At 42.9% G+C, this 25830-nt stretch overlaps 1 protein-coding gene across 1 annotated transcript in view; it reads left to right on the top strand.

The window, feature by feature from the left end:
• caskin1 (CASK interacting protein 1) overlaps positions 1 to 25830 on the top strand; it is a gene marked incomplete at both ends in the record, with an annotated part of 90001 nt that overhangs the window by 51257 nt on the left and 12914 nt on the right. The window contains 11 exons of the mRNA XM_079176769.1: positions 6379 to 6476; positions 6733 to 6878; positions 9057 to 9152; positions 9278 to 9408; positions 11084 to 11192; positions 12297 to 12405; positions 14615 to 14709; positions 15516 to 15633; positions 19204 to 19449; positions 23319 to 23423; positions 24325 to 24443. Coding sequence (XP_079032895.1) covers positions 6379 to 6476; positions 6733 to 6878; positions 9057 to 9152; positions 9278 to 9408; positions 11084 to 11192; positions 12297 to 12405; positions 14615 to 14709; positions 15516 to 15633; positions 19204 to 19449; positions 23319 to 23423; positions 24325 to 24443 — 1372 coding nt within the window. The remainder of the gene's footprint in view (positions 1 to 6378; positions 6477 to 6732; positions 6879 to 9056; positions 9153 to 9277; positions 9409 to 11083; positions 11193 to 12296; positions 12406 to 14614; positions 14710 to 15515; positions 15634 to 19203; positions 19450 to 23318; positions 23424 to 24324; positions 24444 to 25830) is intronic.

The raw sequence follows: 25830 nt of genomic DNA, 5'->3' as shown, positions 1-25830 counted from the left end.
CAGACGTTAATGATACGAGAGCGCAGGCAGAGAAACCTGGAAAATGTGCGAGAAGAAAGGGAAGAATAAGACGGGGAGAACGCCTCATACCGAAGCCAGCACATCTGGAGCATGAAGGGAAATCTGATTGTACTTTTCCTGTATGTTCATATATATATATATATATATATATATATATATATATATATACACATGTATATATACATAGTGACAACTAGCATACATATGGGACCAGACATGCAAAACGACTGTGGGCTGTATGTAGAAAAATGTAAGGAGCCACGGGACTAATAATAGCAAATGCGTAGTTTTTAACCAATAATACTGCAAGAAGATCTGTGTTACTAAACCAGAAAACCCCGTGTGCCATAAAAATAAATGTTCTATCAAAACAACTCCGGAACACTACTAAACATTTGACATTACAGTCGTTTCTTGGTGTTCCCACCTATTACAAAAGGTATTTCTGTATTTGCTGCTTTTTGATCTAATTCAAATTAATTTAATATTTTAAACTCTAATACAGTGCATTAAAGTGATGATGCAAATGTAAACTTAGATGTCAATCTTTACTTCTAATATTAAGATGAACAGGGACAGAAATTGTAGAACATTGTTTCTAATCCAAGAGTTTAAGACAGAGAACATTTTACTACATTTAGTCGACACTTAGTGTTTAAACAAGGGTGTGCAATGTACATACAGTGCAATTTGCCTGAAGCATAGCGCTAAGGTAATGAATCTATTTATGGCTGTGTAAGATTAATAACTGTAATATGACGGTGGTGAAACAAGGCAAACTTTGTTTTAGTCACCAGTTAAAAACTCCTTCTGGAAATTTAAAGGAAATCTTGACAAATACAGGAATTTGCTAGACGCAAGTTAAGAAAATATTGAATACAGATTTTGCTCGGATAATGTTTAGGTTTTTAAATTATTTTTTACATTTGTGAAACTGGTGGGAAGTATTTGTGGCAGGTGATTTTTAGTTGTGTTGTTAAGAAAGTTGTTGTTGTTGTAATACTTATTTTGGCCACAAGAGGCTGATTTCACCAGGACCCAATGTTCCAAGAAAGACTAAAAGCATGGAAGAAAACATGACATTAATTTATTTTAAAAAATAATTTAAAGCAATTAGAAAGATTATCCAGGTAAAAAAAAGTCCACCTGTTATTAAGTAATAAAAACAAGAGAGAGCTGAACATTGTTGACACTTCTGGCCCAAAATGATACCGACCAATCGGGATTTACCTCTGCCCTCCCAATTTCCATTTCACCACTGTTTCCATCTGAATGCAGACGAAACATTATAAGAAAGAGAGAACATTTTAGAAACAGTAGACTGTTATTGACACATGGATAATTCACGTTGTTGGTTGGTTGGTTTCTACGCTCAGCGAGTCTTTGCCTTTAGTAGCTAAAAAAGAACTAATGAGACACGAACACACACACACAAGCGCTCCAAAATTAAAGCAAAGCGATGGCTGCCTTAAAGGTTAACATGATTATGAGATGCCATTTAACAAGTGAGTCATCTTCACACGTCGCCTACGACATAGTTTGACAATAGAACACTTGACTAGAATAGATTGTCGCCTTGTTAAGCAAAGGCTGAGTGAACACTCTGCGTTAACACACCTCCATGCATTGTTACACTGACGTCATGTTTCAAAAGACGCAGCCAGAGATATCGTGTCCTAACAGAAAGACATCTCGGTCTTAAAGGATTTGGAATCTGGATAAATCCTGGACACACACACACACACACACACACACATACATGCAGACTTCGAGGGGACCGTGAGAGAGACAGAGACGAGCATCAGAGACAAACACACAGAGGCAGCCGGTGAGAGGAGTTGAAAAAGCAAAGCAAAGAGTTTGGTTTGTGAAGTGCAGACACATGAGATGTGGGTTCAGAGGCAGTGACGCGGTGAAGTCTTGGCAAGTGTCGGCTTCCATCCCTTTTCATGAATACAAACGCATGCTTACACACTTGACCCTCCCCCCCTCTAGCATGCTAGTGTGATCGGTGTCATCATCGCGAGACACGTCTTTTTGATAAACATTGATGATGTGCTTTGGCGTCTTTGCATTGTAGTTGTAGTTGGGTATATGTGCAGCTAGCTACTCGTGTCTTAAAGGAATAGTTCCTTTACCTTTGTTTATTTAGAATTTGCTGTGTGTGTTTTCTGTTCATTTAAGTGGTTGTTCTTGTTTTCTTATTATTTGTTACATATTTAATAAAAATAAACCTAATGTAATAGTTCGACAGTCCGAATGGTTTTCTTATTATTTGATATATGTTTGAAATGAATATAGTCTAATCTAATCTTGTTGTTCAACAGTCTGTCTGGTAAATGTAAAGCTACTGCCAGCAGCAGGTTAGCTTAGCTTAACTTAGCTTAGCTTAGCTTAGCTTAGCTTAGGGGGCCAACTGGAAACATTTGTAAAAATGACTTGTTGTGGTTTTATGGGGGGTTATGTTTGGCACTATTTATTGGTCAGGTGCAGTACCTTAAAGGTCCGGGAAGTGACTGCAGAACTAGCTACTCTTGTCTTAAAGTAATATTCCCTCAAGTTTGTTTATTTAGAATTTGCTGTATGTGTTTTCTGTTCATTTAAGTGGTTGCTCTTGTTTTGTTTTCTTATTATTTGTTACATATTTGAAATAAATAAATGTAATAGTTCAACAGTCCGTACGGTAAATATGGAGCTACCACCAGAAGCAGGTTAGCTCAAATTAGCTTAGCTTAGCACAGAGACTTGAAACATCTTTACAAATGAATTTGTGTTTTTATGGGGGTTTACGTGTCGGACTAAGAAGATAGAGCATGGTGATTAGTGAGCTTTAGAGGTTCTTTTAAAAGGGCCAGTCCAGCCGTTTCATTGTTTCCAGTCTTTGTGCTAAGCTAAGCTAACCAGCTGCTGCCGATTTTGTCACGAGTGTGCAAAAATGAAAGTGGTATCAATCTTGTCATCTAACTGTTGGCAAGAAAGCAAAAGGCTTCCAATCAGTTTCCCGGTTTGCAAGAACCCAGTTCCGCTACATTCTGTCACAACAAGTCTCCTGTCAAACCTCTTTTTCTATTAGCAAATAATAATGGAAAACAGTAAGCTACAACTGTTAATTGAGTGCGTCAGATACATTTAGTTATCATTTCACATATTCTGCAAGGTTAACAAGCTGCCACTAGAAACTGAAGGGCCAGAGCTGTGGATATTACTCAAAGATCATCATGCGCACTTCATGAAACATGTATCTGCTGTCCCTAGTGTTGAGACTAATTTCTCTAAGTAAGAAGACTGATGGATTTATGGAAAGTAAACGAGAGAAGAAGAGATGGAAGGAGGCCTAATGGAAGAGGAAGTACGGGTAAATTAAGAAGACAAAGCTGTGGGGGGGGTGAAGTGGTCGAAAGGTGAAGAGCGGTCCAAGAGAGAGAGAGAGAGAGAGAGCTGGAGGAAGATAGATGGAGAGAGAAAGAGAGAGGCGGATGTGTGGAGAAGTAGAGGAGTGAAAGTGGGGGTTATGAATATTGCACGGCAGGTTTTTACTACTTGGCAAAAGAGAGGGTTTCCCTCCCCTATGCATGCACCCCCCCACTGACACTCTGCGAGGCCGTTTCACTCAGCCTAGTGCTGCAACGCTGTTGTGTAACGCTACCCCTGTTTAACCCTGGAGGGGGGGCGAAGGGAAGGAGGCACGATCGTCCCTGAGATGCAGAAGTGGGTGATGAGACATGCGCAGTGGGAGAGCTCCTCTGTCTCTGCTCAGCGTTTGTTGTTTTACGATGGCTCAACGTGCCACTGTCGAGTTCTAGGGCCGTCAGAAGGTCCAATGATGCCGACATCTTCACTCATTATTGTATTTAAAGGTTTGACCACAGTCCAGTCCATGGAAAAGTATAATTATGATTTTTTCCTGGTATCTATACATTTGTAGTAGTAGGCCGAGTAGTTGTCGTCATAGTGACATTCTAAAGAATAAAAGCGATGAATAGCATAAAGGGAATATAATAGGGAGAAGAGGTAGAGGAGGAACAGAAAAGAGGAGAGGAAAAGATACACTGTACATAAGAAGTGAATGTAGTCATCGTAACGTCACCCATTGCGGTTTTGAAGCCTCGAGTCCGTTGATTTGGCCGTCACCATCTTGGATTACGGGCGCGCAATTTTGGCTTTTTTGCAACCAGTGAATGGAAGTTACCGTATTTGGAATGCGGAGGAGTGACGTAGAGACGCCGTGTCAATCACAGCAGCCCTGCCCTAAAGCATACTCCGCTTTATGGTCTATTTGACTCTAAATGGGATGAATGGGTTTACTGAGGTAATAAATCAAGTGAGAAGTATAGAGCCATTTTCTTCTATACAATCAGACTTCTTTTTGCAACCGCAGGAGTCGTCCCCTGCTGGTCAGTAGAGAGAACGCACATTTGAAACTAAGAAAAAGAGCAGAGAAGAAGAAGTGCAGGCAGAGGGAAGGAGGAGAGGAGGAGAGGGGGAGAGGAGGGAAGGGGCGATGGGGTGATCTGTAGTGAATAAACTAGAGCAGGTCACTCTGGGAGTGCAGCACTCTTCAGTATGCTGCTCCACACTCAAACACACTCAAAGCATGTGTGACTCCTATATTCAGCCCTATATCTTCCAACAACCAACCGCCTTTTCTCACAAAATAATCCACACATAGAGATTCAGTAGCTTGCGAGCTTTGACACTCGCTCTTGCCAACGGTAAAGCTGGCCCCGTCTCCATGGTTACAGAACAGTCAGTGTCCAGGTCAGTGTGTAATCACAAAAGAGGGCGAATCAGAAAACGGTACAATCCGCCAAAAACATACATCCACCAACTTGCTTCTCAGTTTTAGTCGATGATATTGCCGGCTGAGATGACAACTGTTGCTAGCAGAGTTCATCAGCTCTAGCCGTTGTAGCGAGCTAATTAGCTTGAGTGGCAGAAGTAAACTTGTTTCAAATGGATAGGAGGACATAGTTGCTAACCTTAGCCTATACACTCTGATATAGAAACATCCAAGATCAAGCCAGTTAGCTTAGCATAAAGACTGGAAATGTGGCTAAACAGCTATCCTGGAGGTGTAGATAAATACTGAATTGGACACCGAAAGAGAAAATAAAGTCAATGTGTTCAATGTAGATGTGTCCACAGCCCCGTTTACAACGTCTCTGCACATGCAATTCCTACAAGAATGAGATCGCAACAATATGTAGCCTACATAGTGCCTAATCTTCACTATTCAAGTTCAATGCTTAGCCTTCACCATTCGAGGTCAATGCCTAACCTTAACTATTTGAGGTCAATGCCTAACCTTAACTATTTGAGGTCAATGCCTAACTTTAACTATTTAAGATCACTGCCTAACCTTAACCTCTCTTGCGAGAGATTAGCAAATTGCGGGTTACCATCTAGAAACGCCCCCCTTCTCCATGGAGCTTTGTTTGTAATCAGACACACATGACAAAGTTTCTATCTCAGTTACGGCTTCCTCCGTAAAACACCGGACTGGCTCAAATGGGCTCTAACAGCCCAGATTATTGCACGTTTTACTTTTTATTCGCACTAAACGGCCACATTAGTTTCACGGGTCATCACTCCGAGGTCGGAACCCTCATAAAGCGGTCTGTGACCGAGTTTGACTACAAATCAGCAAATCTCCAGAGATGAGAAGAAAGAGACAGGAGGAAGGAGACACATGTCACTGTTGATATGAGTCAGATAGAAGGTGTGTGTGTGTTAGGAGGACAGGAAGGGATTTTGTGTGTGTGTGTTTATGGGCATTTGTTGCCTGTCAGTGTCCTCAGGTTATGTGATGCTTTCTGCTCCTTATAGGTTTTCTCATGCTTAGCCATCAAGGCTGACATGGCAATCTTATCTACTCAGCGTACTGCCTCTGGCCTCACGCACACTCACACACACACACACACACACATACACAGACACACACACACACACACACACACACACACACACACACACACACACACACACACACACACACACACACACTGTATCCCTTACATAATATAATACCCTTCCTCTTGTGTATTTTTTTTTCACCTCCCACCATCCCATCTCTCCCTTAGGTCCTAATCCTCTGCTATTAAGCGTATTTGTCATGCTAAGCTTTGCCATTATCACTGACCAGTGTGTGTGTGTGTGCATGTGCGTGGGCTAGTTTTAACATGATTGTTTGGTCCAAATACCGTAACAACAGCAAAAACTACAGGCGTCTGTCGTTAAAAAAAACACAAAATAAAGGTTGATGTTATGCGCTAGAAAATACGTGTAATTCACAAATGTAACCATGATACGTGTGTGTGTGTGTGTGTGTGTGTGTGTGTGTGTGTGTGTGTACTGTAGGTTTTCTCCGCTGCATCATGCATCGCTCAATGGGAACCTGGAGCTCATCACTCTGCTGCTGGAGTCACAAGCAGCTGTCGACATCAGAGACCAGAAAGGTTAGGGGAAAATGCACACACACACACACACACACACACACACCAACAAACATACACACAAACATGGATACATGTATACAAAAAAAAAGAAGAGAAATCTGACCTTTGCACAAACATAAGATACTGTTTGTGTCCCCCTTGTACACATAAACACTCACTGATGAATAATGTATATATATCTCAGTGTGTGATTGACACGGCCTGTGTGTTCATACTGTGCATGTGTGTGTGTGTGTGTGTGCCTCTGCTCGGGCAGGTATGCGGCCGCTGCACTACGCAGCCTGGCAGGGGAAGGCGGAGCCTATGAAGATGCTGCTTAAGTCTGGCTCGTCCGTCAACGGCCAATCGGATGAGGGACAGATTCCCCTCCACCTGGCAGCGCAGCACGGCCACTACGACGTGGTGAGTGACAGCGGTTCATCCGCAAACAGAGCCCAAAGTGGAGGACGGTCACGGCAGGGTCATGAGGCCGTCTTTGTCAACTGATTTACCCGTCACGTGTAACCACGCCTGATTCACGTAACAAGTCCATTGATCATGATTCATACGCAACTTCATGAAATAAAATAAATGTATTTTCTGTATGCTAAATGCTGGGGGGACGTTTGTTAGTAAAAACGAAGCCGGGGCTCTATATGAAAAAGCCCTTTTAATAGGAGATTTTATGCTGTAATGGCCATAGGGTCAAAATCTGTGGTTTTAATGGGCTTCAATGGGGCCATTTTTGTCCTTAAGGGTCTGAGTGTCTGTATTTTGGCTCCACAGTTTATTATAGCCTTATTATAGGAGCTGAGGTTGAACCTCCAAAATAAATCGAATAAAAAAACTTGCACCCGTGCCAAAGAATTACGCAAAATCCATTAACACAGCCAAAATGATCCAAAAAATGAAACATCAATATGCCAAAAATGTCCATAGAGATGCATAAGGGTTATTAAAAAGTGCTGATATGTCAGTGTTTACAGCATGTTTCTGCTGACCCCAAGTGGCCAAATTATTGTACAGTTGTTGCAGGTTTAACATCACCTGCTAATCAGACAGAATTTACTTTTTTTTCACTTCACTTCACCATTCCACCTTCTCCATTTTTCCGTCGCGAGATGTGGGAGCTGCAGCCGATCCATCTGGAATCAGGCTGCCTTTAAGTTTCCTTTAACATGTATCACTTATGTCTTGTTATTATCCAGTGAGTGCCCATTTTTCCTGAGACTATGTAAGACAGACGGGTTAAGAAACAACGCGAAACACAGGCGTTAAAGAAAATTCCACCTTGGAGGCTTTTCCAGCTAAGAAGAAGAAAAAAAACAATCTGTGTGAAGCACTGCAGTGCTGCTGCAGGGCTGCCAAAGCAACAACAGTGAAATATAGCTGCACACTCACTCCAGCAGCTAACATAGCCAGGAGGAGAGAGCGACGCTCAGCATCCACAGGCTCAAAAAACCAAAGAACCATCCCTTCTATTTGATTAAATAAGCATGATTTATACAGGGTAACAAGCCGGCACCGACGCTCTCATCCACAGCTGCTCCCAGTGTGCAAGGGCAAATGAATAAAAAATTACAGACAAACTGAACCGGACCACCGATTACAACATGAATCATTTAACATCCGGCACAGAAAAGATTTAACATTTGCTTTCACAGCAAATATGGCGAGACGGTGTTTTTGTCTGAGACGAGGGAATCTAATTCGAAGTGCTCTCCGGATTTGTTCCATTTTTAAGGTTTATTAGAAAGCACAATGAGCTAATTCCCTCTAAGTCTTTTACCACTTTAAACCAAGCTTTTCCTTTCACTTGATGTCACAGTGCTCCTCTGAGGCCGTTGTACAGCGACAAGCCGCCGTGCTTACAGGGAGGGATTCTCTTTAACTCAACTAGGGGCAAAAAACTGGAAAAACAGTTTTGCATTAGTCAACTTATCTCGGCAAACAGCCGCTGTGTGCTTATGAGTGAGTGAGTGAACCTCTGTGTCGATGCACTCAGCTGTGTTATCACTAGCGGCCCCCCGACGAATAGGGGGCCAGTTAAGAGTAGTGAATGAGGAGTCAGCAGGCCGTCAGTGGCAGTAAAACAACAATAAAATAGTGTTTTGGGAAAGTGTGAGTCACCTCCGAACCAGGAGAGGTCCTTGAGCACGCAGCCAACGAAAATATTAAGCTATTTGCTGCAGCGGAATACGAGAATAGCCGTGGACAGACATGGAGGTGCACACTTACTCAAGGAATCACGCACAAGCGATCACATAATCCCCCAGGTAACAGTCTAGATTGACAAATAGCACTACAGGTAAGGTTCATTTTTTGGGGTGAACTGCCCCTTTAAGAAGCTAGCGGAACGGAGGCCAGCCAGGATGTGATGTTACAACTTTGTCTCCTTTGTCACTCTTCCAAGACGTACTGATTGGACGATTGCTGTTCGGGTAACGGTTGATTGGTGACTCTAAATATCTCTGAGGTGTTCGCGTGAATCGTTGTTTGTGCATAAAGCCTTCAATAACGGATAAATGGATTTTTTTTTTATATCAGTTTTTTAGTTCTTTCCCTCTCATGTGTCGGTGTGTGTGTGTTTCCCGTCTCCAGTCGGAGATGCTGCTGCAGCACCAGTCCAACCCGTGCATTGTGGACAACGCAGGGAAAACCCCTCTGGACCTGGCCTGCGAGTTCGGCAGAGTCGGGGTAAGAACCTACGGGTTTAGTCGTTATTCAAAAGACAGCAGCACCTGACGACAATCTACAGAAGTCATGACCAAAGTTTGTGTGTGTGTGTGTGTTTGTGTGTGTGTGTGTGTGTTTATGTGTAGGTGGTCCAGTTGTTGCTGTCCAGCAACATGTGCGCTGCCTTGCTGGAGCCCAAAAAAGGAGACACCACCGACCCCAACGGGACGTCTCCGCTCCACCTGGCCGCCAAGAACGGACACATAGACATCATCAGGTACACACACACTCACATACACGCTCACACACACACACACACACACACACACACACACACACACACACACACACATCATTTTCTAATGTATCACTGGGTTTAAATGTCCTCCTGAGCTTGCTGAGAAAACAGATACATAACACAACAGGGGAACAATGCGATCCAATTAAGCGAAGGAACAATGTGTTGCCGTTCAGTGAGAGATGACGCATCAGTCACATACTCTTAAATATATATTTTGAGACTTTTCACGCTGCAGATTTTGCAGAAGACAGCAACTAAGGGAAGATAAGATGGAGGGAGAGAGAGGAAGAGAGAGAGAGAGAGGGAGAGAGAGAGAGAGAGGGAGAGGAAGAGAGAGCCTGTCACAGCTGATGGAGCAGAGCGTGCCTCTAGAAGTGACGCTGATAAATGATGCTCATTAGGCATGGCCGGCAGTCTGCAGAAGACACGCGCTCACACAAACACACACAAACACTGACTCCAAGTCAGTAGAAATTAGAGGAAGACGAATTGCATCTTTGGCAGCTTCTTTTTGACAGCTGCCTCATGTCATCTGATCTTTTCAACCTTGACTCTTTTCCTGACCCTGTCATTGAAAGTACGGGGATGGGAATGTTCTAGACTTAATTTGGCACTGCACCATTGAACCACTCTGCCATTAGGGCCTTGACTGCTCTGATATACTTGTCTTTTTCGACAGGTTCGCCAACTTGTAAATCTCTGTCAAAATGGCCACTGGGTTCTTGGTCCCCTCACTGATTCAGGGACCTTTTTTGCCTGGTCGCTGAGTTAGATTTTAAGCTTGAATTATACGGACTTGGGCCATAGCTATGGAGCCCATGCACGTATTCATTCATGTTTCTGCGACCGGGAATCAGGCAGCCAGCAGCAGGCTGAGTAGTGGACTAGCCTCAGGTGCTAGCTGGGTTAGCTTAGCTTCCATCTCGGCTCAGTTTGGTGGCATTTGGTCCGGCAGGTCTGCCTGGTTGGTCGGTGATCGTCTCAAAGTCCGCTGCTCTCTATCCAATCACCACGCTTCCTTTCCAGATGTTGATGAATGTGTTCTGCCATATGCCATTAGTGATAACCACAAAAAGAAATGTAGCAAAATTCATGGGAGCTAGCTGCAGCAGCATTTACATGCGCCGCCGTCGCCCTAACATAGCTGCTGAAGCTATGTTGTAGGCTACACGTTAGCTACAGGAACTGTGACCGGAGTTTCTGGCGGCGGTTGAGATTGTGAAGATAAGATTTAGGTATAATATGTAACTTCAATAACACTAAAGCTGCAAAACGCGTGTTGATCCGCAGCTAGAAATAGTCCCCCAACAAACGCACCATTTTTTTGAATGAAAGACTTCGATCTTCAGGAGGAACAAATGGGCTTGGAGCAGAGAAGTTTTGAGAGACGGACTAACACGTGTATTTCATGAGACTTGTTGGCAATAAGAGAAATATAGAGTAATGTCAGCCTTATCCTTTAAATCAGTTGCAGTGTACCATGACTTCACTTCATTTTTCTCTCTTTCTCTTATCCTGATCTCCCACTCGACCTCATTCAACTCCTCTTCCCTCTGCGTCCTTGTGTGTCTCCTCTCTCCTGACTTTCTCACCCTCCCACCTCTTCATCCTCTTCATCCTCTCTGTCCTTTCTCCTGCCCTCTGCTGTCAGACTGTTGATCCAGGCGGGCATCGACATCAACCGACAGACCAAAGCGGGCACTGCCCTGCACGAAGCCGCCCTGTGTGGAAAGACTGAGGCAGTGAGACTCCTGCTGGAAGTAAGTGGAACTTTACTGAGAGCTTTTTTTTAGCACTGGCCCCTGGAGTTGGGTTCACCATTAGGATCTAAGATGGGACACTTCAAGGCCAAAACCTCCCCTGAATGTAACTGCTGTCTCCACTACTGAAAAACATTATAGCTGTGACAGTAACTCATGTAAGGCGACATAAAAAGGGGGAGGCATTTTCTCTTTCCATAAAATGACAATAAAACATTTTATTTTTTCTTTAATCAAAATAATAAGGCTGCTTGTTCGCTGTGATGAAACTACGGAGGACATTTTCCATGTCAAAATAAAATGAATACATTTTGACTTATTTTTTATGCCTGTAATGATATTGAAAGACTGTGTTTGCCTTAAAATATTTAAAATGATTTTATATGCAAAGCTTCATAACACTTTCATTTTTTTTATACTAATGTCTTGAAACAAAATATGTATTTGTGTTTTATCTTTGTATTTACTTTTATTGAAATAAATATATAATAATAAAAATAAGCTACAAAATATAATGTAATATAAATGTAATATAAAAAAAGATTTGACTCTGCTACTACTGTGTTGACCCCTCCTATTGTGTTAACAGACAGTCTCGTCATTGTTACGAAAATATTCTGATATAGTGTTCCTCGCGAAATATTAAATATATTAAGTGACTGAGTCCTGTCATCATATTACTATTAGTGCTAAATTGCATGCAAGAGAGAGAGAGGGAGAGAGAGAGAGATGATGTGAATTAGTAATTCATTGTGCCAGTGACCTGAAAATCTCCCGCGGTTAATGAAAGCAAGAGATACAGTATGTGTTCATGACCGTGTGAAAAACTGTCTTTGGTTACGTGTTCAGCTTTATTCTCAGTTGAAAATAAAGAGGTGGTCATTGTTAGTTTTCTGTTAACGTCATGATGGTAAACCATTCATCCCCGGGGTGTTTGATCAGTATGAAGACACATTTACTGGATACCGTGTGATACAGAACAGAAAATGAAACCCTCTCCTCTGTTTTCACTCTATGATCTCTCACTTTAGGTCCGCATGAATAAACAGGAAAATGAATTCAAAAGTCAATGTGCTGTACCAAATCTTCTTTTCTCTTCAACAGAGTGGTATCAATGCCGCAGTGAGAAACACCTACAGCCAGACTGCACTCGACATCGTCTACCAGTTCACTGCAACACAAGCCAGCAGAGAGATCAAACAACTGCTGAGGGGTGAGACGGATGGATGGTTGGGTGGATGGATGGATGGGTGGATGGATGGATGGGTGGATGGATAGGTGGATGGATGGGTGGATGGATGGATGGATGGATGGGTGGGTGGATGTATGGATGGATGAATGGATGGATGGATGGATGGATGGATGGATAGGTGGATGGATGGGTGGGTGGATGGGTGGATGGATGGTGGGTGGTTGGGTGGGTGGATGTATGGATGGATGAATGGATGGATGGATGGATGGGTGGATGGATGGATGGATGGATGGATGGGTGGATGGATGGATGGATGGATGGATGGGTGGATGGATGGATGGATAGGTGGATGGATGGATGGATGGATGGATAGGTGGATGGATGGGTGGATGGATGGATGGATGGATGGATAGGTGGATGGATGGATGGATGGATAGGTGGATGGATGGGTGGATGGATGGATGAATGGATGGATGGGTGGTTGGGTGGGTGGATGGGTGGATGGTTGGGTGGATGTATGGATGGATGAATGGATGGATGGATAGGTGGATGGATGGGTGGATGGATGGATGGATGGATGGGTGGATGGATGGATGGATGGATAGGTGGATGGATGGATGGATGGATGGATGGATGGATGGATGGATGGATGGATAGGTGGATGGATGGATGGATGGATAGGTGGATGGATGGGTGGATGGATGGATGAATGGATGGATGGGTGGTTGGGTGGGTGGATGGGTGGATGGTTGGGTGGATGTATGGATGGATGAATGGATGGATGGATAGGTGGATGGATGGGTGGATGGATGGATGGATGGATAGGTGGATGGATGGATGGGTGGATGGATGGATGGATAGGTGGATGGATGGGTGGATGGATGGATGGATTGGTGGGTTGTTGGGTGGGTGGATGGGTGGGTGGTTGGGTGGGTGGATGTATGGATGGATGAATGGATGGATGGATGGATGGGTGGATGGATGGATGGATGGATGGATGGGTGGATGGATGGATAGGTGGATGGATGGATGGATGGATAGGTGGATGGATGGGTGGATGGATGGATGGATGGATGGATAGGTGGATGGATGGATGGATGGATAGGTGGATGGATGGGTGGATGGATGGATGAATGGATGGATGGGTGGATAGGTGGATGGATGGGTGGATGGATGGATGGATGGATGGATAGGTGGATAGGTGGATGGATGGGTGGATGGATGGATGAATGGATGGATGGGTGGTTGGGTGGGTGGATGGGTGGATGGTTGGGTGGATGTATGGATGGATGAATGGATGGATGGATAGGTGGATGGATGGGTGGATGGATGGATGGATGGATGGGTGGATGGATGGATGGATAGGTGGATGGATGGATGGATGGATGGATGGGTGGATGGATGGATGGATGGATGGATGGATAGGTGGATGGATGGGTGGATGGATGGATGAATGGATGGATGGGTGGTTGGGTGGGTGGATGGGTGGATGGTTGGGTGGATGTATGGATGGATGAATGGATGGATAGGTGGATGGATGGGTGGATGGATGGATGGATGGATAGGTGGATGGATGGATGGGTGGATGGATGGATGGATAGGTGGATGGATGGGTGGATGGATGGATGGATTGGTGGGTTGTTGGGTGGGTGGATGGGTGGGTGGATGGGTGGGTGGATGTATGGATGGATGAATGGATGGATGGATAGGTGGATGGATGGATGGATAGGTGGATGGATGGATGAATGGGTGGATGGGTGGATGGATGGACGGATGGACGAATGGGTGGATGGGTGGACGGATGGGCGGATGGGTGGATGAATGGATGGATGGATGGATGGGTGGATGGATTGGTAGATGGATGGATGGATGGGATTTAATAAAATTAAATAAACAAAATACTATAAAATAACATGCCCGAAGAAAAATAACCAATAAGAGCAGGAGTCTCTATCGCAGCTGTCGCTCACTACTCACAAATAACTGTTTAATACCGTTAGGATCCCTAAAAAGGAGGCAGATTTTTTTCACAGATTATCTGTCTCATGTACTTCTGTCAGGATTCAGTGACAGCTCTACCAAATATGAGAAAAGTTATTTTTTATAAAAGTTACTAACTGGTGCTTAAACTGCAGCTAATTTATTGCACATGGTTGTGGACACGGTCATGTGAGTGATATAATACTATGTACATTTTCTGTAACGTAGAGTCTGATTTGCTGTCTCACAGATGCGTCGGCGGCCCTTCAGGTTCGGGCTCTGAAGGATTACTGCAACAACTACGACCTGACCAGCCTCAACATCAAAGCAGGAGACGTCATAACGGTAACACACACACCATTAGTGTGTCCATTAAAATGTCTATTGTCAATGTCGACAATGTCTTTATGGGCATCAAAGCTGATAAGTGAGTCAAGCTTTGTTGAATATAGTGAGGCATTTAAGTCCTATTTAGAACATGGGGTAGTGGTGTACTTCGGCCTCTTATGGCTGAAATGAGTATTACAACAACAAACACTGAGTAATAATTTCTTTTAATTAAATCAGCTGTATTACAGATGAAAAAAATTGAAGAACTTATTTCAGACTTAGGAAATGGATCACCAAAATAGTTTTCATCCGTTCTACAGTTTTCGAGTGTTTGGATAAATGAATCGTAAAAGCTGGTTGGTTGTCTTAACATCGCCCTGATAACCAAAATTGAAAATGCTTGCACCGTGTTTGATGAGATTACTAATGAATATGCAAGAATGAGTGGTTTCAGCTTCCCTCATTTACTACGCATATGTTTGACAGAAAAATGTATTATAAATTGGAGTGTAAATTGCAGTGCACCCACGACTCGTGAATATTTATGAGCATCTATGCAGCCTTTGGGTATTGGTTACCGTAATTAGGAAGCCAAGCGGTGCCTATGCTTTCTCCCTCGAGGTCTGAATGAACAATTTGGCTTCGCTGCTAGAGTTTTAGACAGCTCCGAAATGCAGTTTTGTGTTTGTGTTTGACAAGAAAAATAATTTTAAGCTAAAAAGAAAAGATGGTTCTGTGATAGTTTTCTTTCAGTAACTTTTGCAATAGATGGAAACTAGATGAAACTTAATATAATAGTCGTAAACTTGCCCACCTGACAGGTTCTGGAGCAGCACCCCGACGGTCGCTGGAAAGGCTGTATCCATGACAACCGTACAGGAAATGACCGCGTGGGCTACTTCCCTTCCACCATGGTGGAGGTCATCAGCAAGCGCACAGGTGTGTTTACTCATGTGTGTGTGTGTGTGTGTGTGTGGGTGTATGTGTGTGGGTGTGTGTGTGAGTGTGAGTGGAGTAAACTAAGGACCAAACTGACTGTCTGGATAAAGTGTCAACCAAGTGCCACGTTGAAGAACTTGGCAGAAGGATAGAAAAAAAAAAGAGGAAGAAATGTGAAGCTGAGTGAATGAATGATGTTTTAGCCCCATAAACCCTTGAGGAAGGCACTTAACCTTACATATCATTCATCTCAGCACAGCGGTGCCAAACACCCAGCTGTCATCCCTGCACTGCTGAAGATGCAATCCCAGATTAATGTGTGCAATACATTTTTGGCTGATTGGGATTTTGAACCGTACTACAACTCCAGCTGATTGAAAACACACAGTTTTGGGAGTTCAGCCTGACGGTGAAAGTACCTGTTCAGTAATGTGAATACGGACACCAAAATCCTCCACATGTCCCTGGCTGGTGTTGTGTTCCAGGTCTCTTTGCCTACACTTTCCCTGCTGACTGATAGATGTTCGTTGAGACGTTTTTGAGCACTTGTTTGTTTTCTCGCCTAGAATTTTATGAAGAATTGATACCATTAACTATGAAGCTATACCGCCAGCAGCCAGTTAGCTTAGCATAGCATAAAGACACAACTGATTTGTTTAAAAACCTGTTAGAGGGTCAAAATTCATGGTCTGCAGATGAATATTAAACCATAATGTATCCAATAAAAATGTACTTTAAATTGAGTAAAAACATCTTATAATGCCTATAGTATATAGTATATACTCTATTTACTGTATTAACGTATTTCAGGGCCTCGATAAAGCTATGTCACATTTATATGAGGTCAAATATTAAATTCTCAGATGCTAGTTTCGTGCAGATATAGTTATATGTAGATGTCTTGAGCAGTGTTGTCACATTTTTCTTTAATCCACTGTGACATTCTATAGCGGCAAATAGTGCCCCACTGGCTAGCTTAAGGCCGCCGCTCTGCACGTCACTCGTACGGCGGTAACAGCTGATGATGCTGTCCCGGCTGACGACTGCAACGCGAAAGCGTAGCGCCCATCCTCCAATTCCCCCTCAAGCAAACACTATTAGCTTTGTCAGCACTGTTGCTGTTGTTAGCGCTGTTAGCTTCTAGCCACCAGCTCAGCCGTAGCCATGTTGAAAGCCATGTGGAGGCAATAGATATGCCGGTAGGGTTAATTAAGATCACCTCTAAAGTTTAGACTCGTTCCCGTTGTTTGTGCTAAGCTAAGCTAACTGTCGGTGGCATTATATCCACCGTACGGATGTGAGAGTGGTATTAATCTTCTCATCTAACGTGCGGCTAGAAATCTCTTGTGCATAATTCACAAAATGTCAAAATATTTCTCGCATTCCCCGTCATGTGAACTTTCAACGAGGTGTGTGCTAAACAAGTTAAAGATCTACCAGGGTTACAGGTGGGATTTTGCTGTCATCTGTGTTTTCATTACTCAACAGGTGTCCAATCTCCCAAAAAGCTGTTTTAACCACCTTTCTCCATTTTATATCACCGTGATGAGCTGTTTTTAGCCTCTCCGGTGAGATCCACAGAGCACATTCACATCCATCTCATCATCCCAAACACTGCGCAGCCACAAAGAGGCTCAGATGTTTTTTTAACTGTGTATCTGTGTCTGTCTGGAGGTCTGGTATCTCTGTTTGTCCATCCGTCTGTCTCTCTGTAGTTAGCCTATTAGTGTGTCTTAGTTGTCTCTGTCTATATGTCCGTCTCCCTGTTACTGTCTGCCTCATCCCCCCCGAGATCACAAAGGTCTCACTTTCATATCATCTCTCCTCTCTCATGTAGTCCATCGCTCTTTGATCACTTTTGTATTTACTGTACAGTCCATTTACCACTATAGAACCCAGTCAAGGAAAATGCTGCTGTGGCTCCATCTGTCCTGAAATTCAGTGTATTATACAGCAGCTGTGGTTACAGTACAAAACAGCTGGAGCACTCCCACTGAGTTTGCACAGCCATACTGACTAATCACTGTCACACACACACACACACACACACACACACACACACACACACACACACACACACACACACAACCTCACTCTGGGATACGGCAGCTTTTTTAACAAGAGGTTTCATTTACTCAACTGTTTTTCATCCATTTTTTATTATTCCTTTTTTTCCCTCATCAATTATCCCCAGTCAGCCTCTTCACCTTTTATTCGCTCCTTCTTTTTCCTCAAAGGGATATTACACTGGACTTTTTTTCAGCACACATAAATGGCCAATTACATCCACTAGATAGATATATGAACAATTGAATTAATTAGGCTGACTTTAAAGTTGCAGCGGCTATCACAATCACAGCGGGGAAGCGACCAGCAAGCTTTGCTTAAGCACATAAGTTACAACAGCTACTTCGTAAAGTCAGGGACCAATCACAGGAATGGGGACGATGACCGTTGGAATTTAGCAGTTAGCTTGAGAGTTAGCTATCTAGGCTACGTCCTAATCGCAAATGAATAGTTAGTATTGGAGAATTCAGGATACTATCCAGGATTGTCTGATTCCCAAAGTTTTTAGGCTTTCCTTACATTAAACATAAAAATGTTTTTGAATCCACAAAACCTACAAAGGACTACCACTCGCGTTTAGATGCTGTTGCAGAAAGTGTAACATACCTTCACTTCCCTTTTTCTCCCTGTTGTTGATAAATCCACGGCGCTGTCCGTGGTGCTGAAGTAGCAGACAGATTTGGAAATGCAACATCTCTGCAGTTTCATCTCGGCTATATATAATATTCAAAAATATATATCTTGAATAGATAAACCAGACGTTTCATATATATATACATTTGATAAATCACAATCTTTGTTCTATGCATGTGTTATTGAAAACGCAACGGCTAGCTAGCTAGTTTGCTAAGTGCACTATTTCGTGTTCTATGGCCAATTCAGCATCCAGTTGGTCCGCATTTAAGAAGCATTTTCATAAGTCCCAATGCTGGCATGTCCACAGAGAAGACATATTGATGTGAATCTGTAACATTTGTGCGCAGCGCCAGATCAAACAACCTATTTTGGGCATTTATCTGGCGACCTTAACTACTGAGAGAGGAAACTGGTGAGCTAGCAGACACTGCTGGATGTACGGCAAGTGGAATCCTGTTACATGTTGGTAATATGCCAGTAGCTAATGACTTAAGACGGAACCACATTATGTTGAGAGTAAAAAGCGGCCGATACTCATCAGTCCCTGGGACCATCTCCTCTGTTACCATCCATCACTTCCCCTTTCCACCTCTCCATACATTTCATCTGTTTGTCCACTCCTTCTCTTCGTCCTCCCGCCTTTAACATCAGCCGTTTGTTTAATTTTGTAACTTCCGCCTTTGTTTTAAATTTTTCTTTTCTCCCCCCCCCCTTCTTTCTTACGTGTAATTCTCTGTTCTCTGTTGTTTGTGTGTCTCGTGGCGGTGGTTCACTGTTGGCTGGTTGTGTGTGTGTGTGTGTGTGTGTGTGTGTGTGTGTGTGTGTGTGTGTGTGTGTGTGTGTGACGTCACGGTGGGTGTTATCTAGGTTTGGCCAGCACAGTCATTTGCACCCAACAGTTTCAAAAGATACCGCTGGTTCCTCCGGCGACGGTTGCCCCTGCCAACGCGGTAGTCAACGGCAACGACACCACGTTCCATCAGATCCATATCCTGCCTCCACCGCCTCCTCCTCCACCACATTCCCATCAGCCACTGCTTCCACTTTTCACTTCCTTTGGCTATAGCAAGTCGCCCGTGACAACCCCACTGGGAGACACACCCACTGCCCCAGGTACACGGCCCCTTTTTCATTATTTGTATTATGATTATGATTATTATGATTATTATTATTATTATTATTAAAGCTTCAAGGGATGCTTTCCTCCGCCTATGCTAAAAAACGCCATGTCTGATTGGTCATGTACGATTCTTATTGATGTTTTCAATGTTGTTTTAAGAAGGCATCCATTGAAGTTTTCTATTATGGATCATTATTTATGTATCTTTATGTGTTGCTCATACTATATAACTTTCCTTTTTCTGTTGTTGCTGTTGTCATCTCCATTACTGAGAGCCAGAGTCAGCTTTTAGCCAGGAGTCTAATGTGCTTAAGCCACTTACTATTGTATCACTATTTTAGAAATTAGAGCTTTACTCAGTGGACGTACGCTATGAGCGATAAAAAGATAAATATTTCTTTCTCATGGTTTAGAATAAGCTGATTAAGCACAGCTATCTGATGGACTGTTTCACTTGGAATCCTTAAGGGTTTCATAAAATCGACTCCCATTTTTGATACTATTTATGGTCTCTAATTACCACGCTACGTAGTAGATGTCTTCGTTAGTGGCGGAGTCCGCCATCCCAACGCTGGATTCAGATTGCCTGCACACGCACGAGCGATTCACAGCAAACAATGCATCCATGGAATACAACATTTCAGTTTGTAGTTTAAGGCTGAACCACAACTTTGGCCTTTTTCACACGTGAGAAGAAAAGATCCCACCAGTTGCTTCGTTTCAGGGCCCGTAAATGAACGATACCATCGGTCTCATGTTAATCGGCTCTGAAATGAGGCTCCGTAGGGCCACACAGTCAACCACAATAAACACCTTGCCCTGTAACAAGGTCACAAGTCTTAGTGTAAATAATAAGTAATAGTAATGCCCCTCTGAAGTGGGTTTGATCACTGCTATAGCATTTCTGTAGTATTAAAAAATAACAGCTTTGTGGGAGAGAAAACAGTTGACAAAGTAATGCTTTTGAAGGATGTCGTTGTAACACCGCTGACATTTCGACCCCACACAAGAAAAATCTTGTGAATGTATCTGCCAGAGAAGAAGAATAGATATAAGGTGGAAGGGGAGCTCACCGCTGACCTCTGTTCAGTTTGTGCTTCACTTAAATGTCTTGCCTATTCATTTCTTTTATTAATTTTTTTGCAGTTCTATTTTTTTCCCCCTACCTTCCTCTTTGTTTTTTCCTGTATATCATAACTGTCTCAGCCACTAAGACAACTTCAACACACACACACACATACCACACAACCCTCTCCTGACCAGACAAGTGTGTTTTATTTCTTTTTTTGTTCTGTCCTGTCTCGTCCCGCGTGTTATTGTCACGTCTGACCATTTCAACACCACTTTTACCCACCTTGCACTTATACCCTCAATGTGTCCGTGTGAGAGTGTGTGTGTGGTGTTGGTGAAGGCTTCGGACGAGGGAGCGAGTCTTGAGCTGTTCTGAATGTGCTGAAACAAGTTCAGTTTAATCATTTGGAAATGTCTTTGGGTAAAAACATACTTTTGTTTTCTGGAAAGGATCTCTTTAATGACAGTTAAGTTTGTCACAGAGGTTTAGTTGGAGATGTTGCTTCGTAACAAAAAGCTTTTTCAGACATCAACGGGTGATATTTTCTGACTAGCTAAAAACTCTGCTGGAATAAACCTAATTCATTCTCATGCAGCCATTCTTGGGCTCTATAACATAAGGTATTAGAAATGAAATGCTGATAATATGCATTACATGCAAAGATTTAGCAAATTTGAACATGTAAAATATCAAGTGTTGCGTCACAGAGACCCAAATACATTGTTAGAAAATGTCACCCAGGGTGTTCTGCACGTAAGGTATTCACTGGCCCGATCCCCAATCTCCACGCTCACGGACTTTGAGGCGCGTTCCCGCACATTACGTTTACACAGAAACATAAACACATGAGAGCAGAGGAATGCAATCAGAGGCTATTTATTACACACATAATTTATTCATCAAACATTTCCTTTTGTTATTGAAGCTGTTTTGACATAAATGAGTAAATACATTGATTGACAATTACCTCTCATCTCCTGAGGCAAAGGCCTGGAAGACGTTTAAATCAGGGAATAAAAAGTCTAGAATTAATACTCACAATTGTACATGACATGTCGTTGTGGCAGCAAAAAAAAGGTTGCAGCCTCTCACACTCAACCTTTTACCAGGTGGCGTCAGTTGAGTCCCCGCAGGTTCGGGGTCTAAGGCCTGATAGGGGACATTGGGATCGGGCCACTGACCGTAAACGTTCTACCTGGTGAATAGGAGCCTTCACTGGACACCATTTTGATTCCTCCAGGACAATAAACCCCTTTAGGAAAGTGTATTGTCATTAAGTCCAAGAAAATACAAAAAAGGGAATGCAGTACCCAATTAAAGAGAAGTAAAATGCCTTTACTTATAAATACCTCAGGTCGGTACAGTTTCCCTCAGCTTTGATCACATTGTTTGAAATCGGCACATTTTTGGAACTCACAAATGATTCCCGTCAAATCAAATTCTTTGAAAACAGACTTCAGTCCTTTGTTTGAGGTCACTTGGAAGGAGGCAAAATGGCCACAAGAAGGAGCTGCGACATTAAATGGGAGCAAATGGAAAAAGATTTTTTCAATGTGTGTGTTTCTCCGGAGCACTGTCGGTCACACATATAAACCATTTATAAACCCGTACCATGATGGTTATAATGGTTTATGACACTCTCCAAATGCACTACAGCAGCCCCATTCTGGCAAGGCTTGCATATATAATCACACACATATGGCTGCATTATATATGTATATGTATGTGTATGTACATTATGGCATATATGTTTATATACACAGATATTCATGTTATGGATTTATTTATGTACGATGGGTATATAAATGTTTTCATATATCTATATATATATATGCTGTATTTTTTTCTGTGTATGTGTGTGCGTGTGCGAGCGCGTCTGTGAGAATGTAAGTGTGGTGTGTAAGTGAAACTTATTTATCCTTTTAAAAAAAACTTGACCCTGCTCTCCTACTGGCCCCTCTGTAAGTTTTGTAATTTAGGAATTTATTTATTTAATTTACCCAGTTTAACCTTTTTTTGTCTCAGTATATTTGTAAAATACAAATACTGTATGTAGCATTGTCAATACTCAACATTTTGGATGATTTTAGCTCTTTTTACCAATGTTATGTGACAAAAACCTAGATTAATTATAAATACTGTCAACGTTCTGTAAAATTACGCAAATTTCCCTTCCACCAATGTTTTGTTATAGTATCAAATTCAGGTTTAGCTATACGTAAACGCTAGTTTTGAGCCTAACTTAAAGCTGCACTAATCAATATTTGTATCTGAACAATGGATCCAATGTGTAATGTTAGATGGGTCACTTGTAGTTGTGAAACCACAGAGAGTTATCAATAGGCCATGCCATTCTACTCAGGTCTACGGAGCTTTTTAGCCCCTTTAAGCTAATTGTTTTGGTTTTACGACCCACAACTTTACCAAATCCCAAGAGCAAAGAAACAAAGTGTGTGACTAGCTAGTGAACAAAGCGGAGCTTTTAGCAGCTAAAGAGTTAAATATTTTTCTAATGAGATGGTGGTGACCAAAACATAACTAAAAGGCAATTCAATATTTGACTTAAATTCACCACCTTGGCTGAAACGCAACTTCAAATGAATGCTAATGTTGCCGAGTGTTTGCTAACACGTTAGCCGTATCAAACTAATAATTTGTCAATGTTGTATTTTCAGTTGCCCCAAAGTTGACCAAAAAACGAACATCAATATTAGATAGCAAAAGGATAGCAATGCTTCCAAGGCCAGTTTAGGGTCGGTTAGCGGCTAACAGTGGTGTTCTGTGTTGAAGGTTGCCGCGGCTCAGAGGCAAGTCCTCACAGCTCTCCCACCACATCCTGCGGGCCCCATGGAGGCTCCAACGAAGAGATCTGGGTACTGCGCAAGCCAGTGGCAGGTAACTAAGCCGCGCTGCGCTGAGCCCTCAACGCCCGACTCCCTTTAAACTCTGACCGGGGGTCGAACAGTATCTGACATCCGTTCAAACATAAAAAAAAAGAAAAAGAAAAGGCTTTTCTGCCCGGCACTGCCTTGCTGGTGTCTATAGTGTTGCAAATGTCCCCAAGAACAGAACCACAACTATCCATCTATTTCTTTGAGCTAAAAAAAAAAAAAAGATGTTGCTTGAAGGCTTTCAGATACTCTTTGACCTGCTCCTGACAGTCCCCCATGTCCTGCTTAACCCTCCATCTAAAGCTCAGCTCAGCTCAGTGGCCTTATGTGTAGGACTGCAGCCATCTGCGTCGGTCTACAGTCTGTGTGTCTTTCCAACTGGATGTATGGAGACATTTTCGTGTGAGAGAGAAGAAAAGAAAACTTAGGAAACATAGAGAGAAGAAGAAGTGAGAGAAAAGGTGTGTGTGTGTGTGTGTGTGTGTGAAAGCGGAAGGTGTGTCTTGTTTACTCCACTTCTGTGTTTGTCGCTCAATCGTCCGTCACCCTGTCTGTCCGTCCGTCCTATCCATACAACAACATGCTGCCCAGTGCATTTCAATGGAGAGTCACACCTGTTGCCACGTTGCTTTGGATATCAGCTAAACCACTCAATGTGTGTGTGTGTGTGTGTTTGTGTGTGTGTGTGTGTGTGTGTCTGTGTGTGTGTGTTGGCGACTGTGTGCATCCATCTGTTTGTTGCATGCGTGCGTCTGTATGCACAAAATCTATACATATCGTTTGGGCGATTGCATGCGTGTGTGAATGCACATGTGTGTTTTCGTGTGTGTGTGTGGGTGTGTGTTTGTGTGTGTGTGTGTGTGTGTGTGTGTGTGTGCGTGCGTGTGTGTGTGTGTGTGTTTCAGGTGGAGACCGCAGCAGTTTGGGTAGTTCTGGCAGTGTGACCAGCGTGAGGTCGTCGGGCAGCGGTCAGAGTGCCGGCAGTGGCGGGCACGTCCTCCATGCGCAGGCTGAAGGGGTTAAGGTACGGAATACACACACACACACCAACACACAAAATGTAGCCGCACACAACTTTGTGTGTGTATGCACTGCTTTGTTTTGTAAGTGCATTTATGTAATATTCCACAAGGTGCATATAATCACAAACAAAGAAAGCCTGACCAAAAAGAACAATATCGGCAGTGACAAAATGACAAAGAGGCTGCTGGGAAATTCAGAATTTAGACATTTTTATAACCTGCCGAAAAAAGATGTCAAGGTTTATTTTACAGCTCCTTCATTTTTAAATACTTTCCAAGAAACTTTCCTGGAAAAAGGTACGACATTTGTTGATCAACTTGTACGCTATTTGTTCTATTACGTTGTTCTGTTTCTTCCTTCTTTTCCCCGTTACAGGGATTTTCTTTTGGGGGGAGACTTTCCTTTTCCAATGCGAGGGGTCCAAGGACAGAGGATGTTTTATGCTGAACAGATCGTAAAGCCCTCTGAGGCAAATTAGTCATTTTTGGCTATGCAAATATATTTAATTGAATTATTAATTTAAGTGAATTACTAGTTTAACAGAGAGAGTCAGTCGTTCACCCGCCACTAGCAAACCGACTCATGAACGACTCTTTCGGCTTACCCACAACTCCCGTCCTCTCCCGATTTCCGACTTTTTTTCCAAAACTGAGTCACTGTGGCGCTGAATGAGAGCCTTTCTGGAGGACTAGCCCGGTTCATATGCACAACTGCGCACGCACCACTAAGAAGCGGGATTTGGGATTCACTTCTTTCCCTTGTGAATCGAGTCGAGTTTAAAGACATTAACACACTCACAGATACACTGACATACATATTTAGAGGCATTGTTCTGCATGTGTTCTTAGCCTGAAGATGTCTCTCAAGTTGCTTGTATACTCTTAAAAGCAGCCAGCTGCACACGTCACACAGTTCCAGCGAGCGTCCTGTTAAAGAAACGGCAAGTGAGACACTTTTAAGCCGCCTAAAACATCCACACACAGCAAAATTAGACCCGATTGCGGCCCCAGACTGACGGGTAGCATCTGTCTTCTCCGCGTCTCACTGCACTCGCTCCTCATCAGCGCCAGTCAGGTTTTTATCGCAGTGCTCGCAGTGGAAGCCTCAGAACCGAGAGGTTTAAATGTGATTAATGTAGCGATAGACGGCAAACGTCACGTCTTTTATTTCCAGACAGACTTTCCTGCAAAGATCGATCTTTTGTGAGAAGATGAGGTTTTAGAATTGGCATTTTTAGAATGAACTTGTTTTTCCTGCTCAGGGTACATTCCTGTGTGAAGTTATTACTGTAATTCATTAGGAGTATATGAGCACTGGATTATTTATAATGGTATTTTATGATTTACAGTAGAATAAACTATTTTGATTATCATTTTCCAGTGTGTATG

Source organism: Pholis gunnellus (genome assembly GCF_910591455.1).
Source record: "Pholis gunnellus genome assembly, chromosome: 17".
Taxonomy (NCBI): domain Eukaryota; kingdom Metazoa; phylum Chordata; class Actinopteri; order Perciformes; family Pholidae; genus Pholis; species Pholis gunnellus.
Note: the sequence above shows the minus strand (reverse complement) of the source record. Positions and strands in the feature narration are given on the sequence as shown.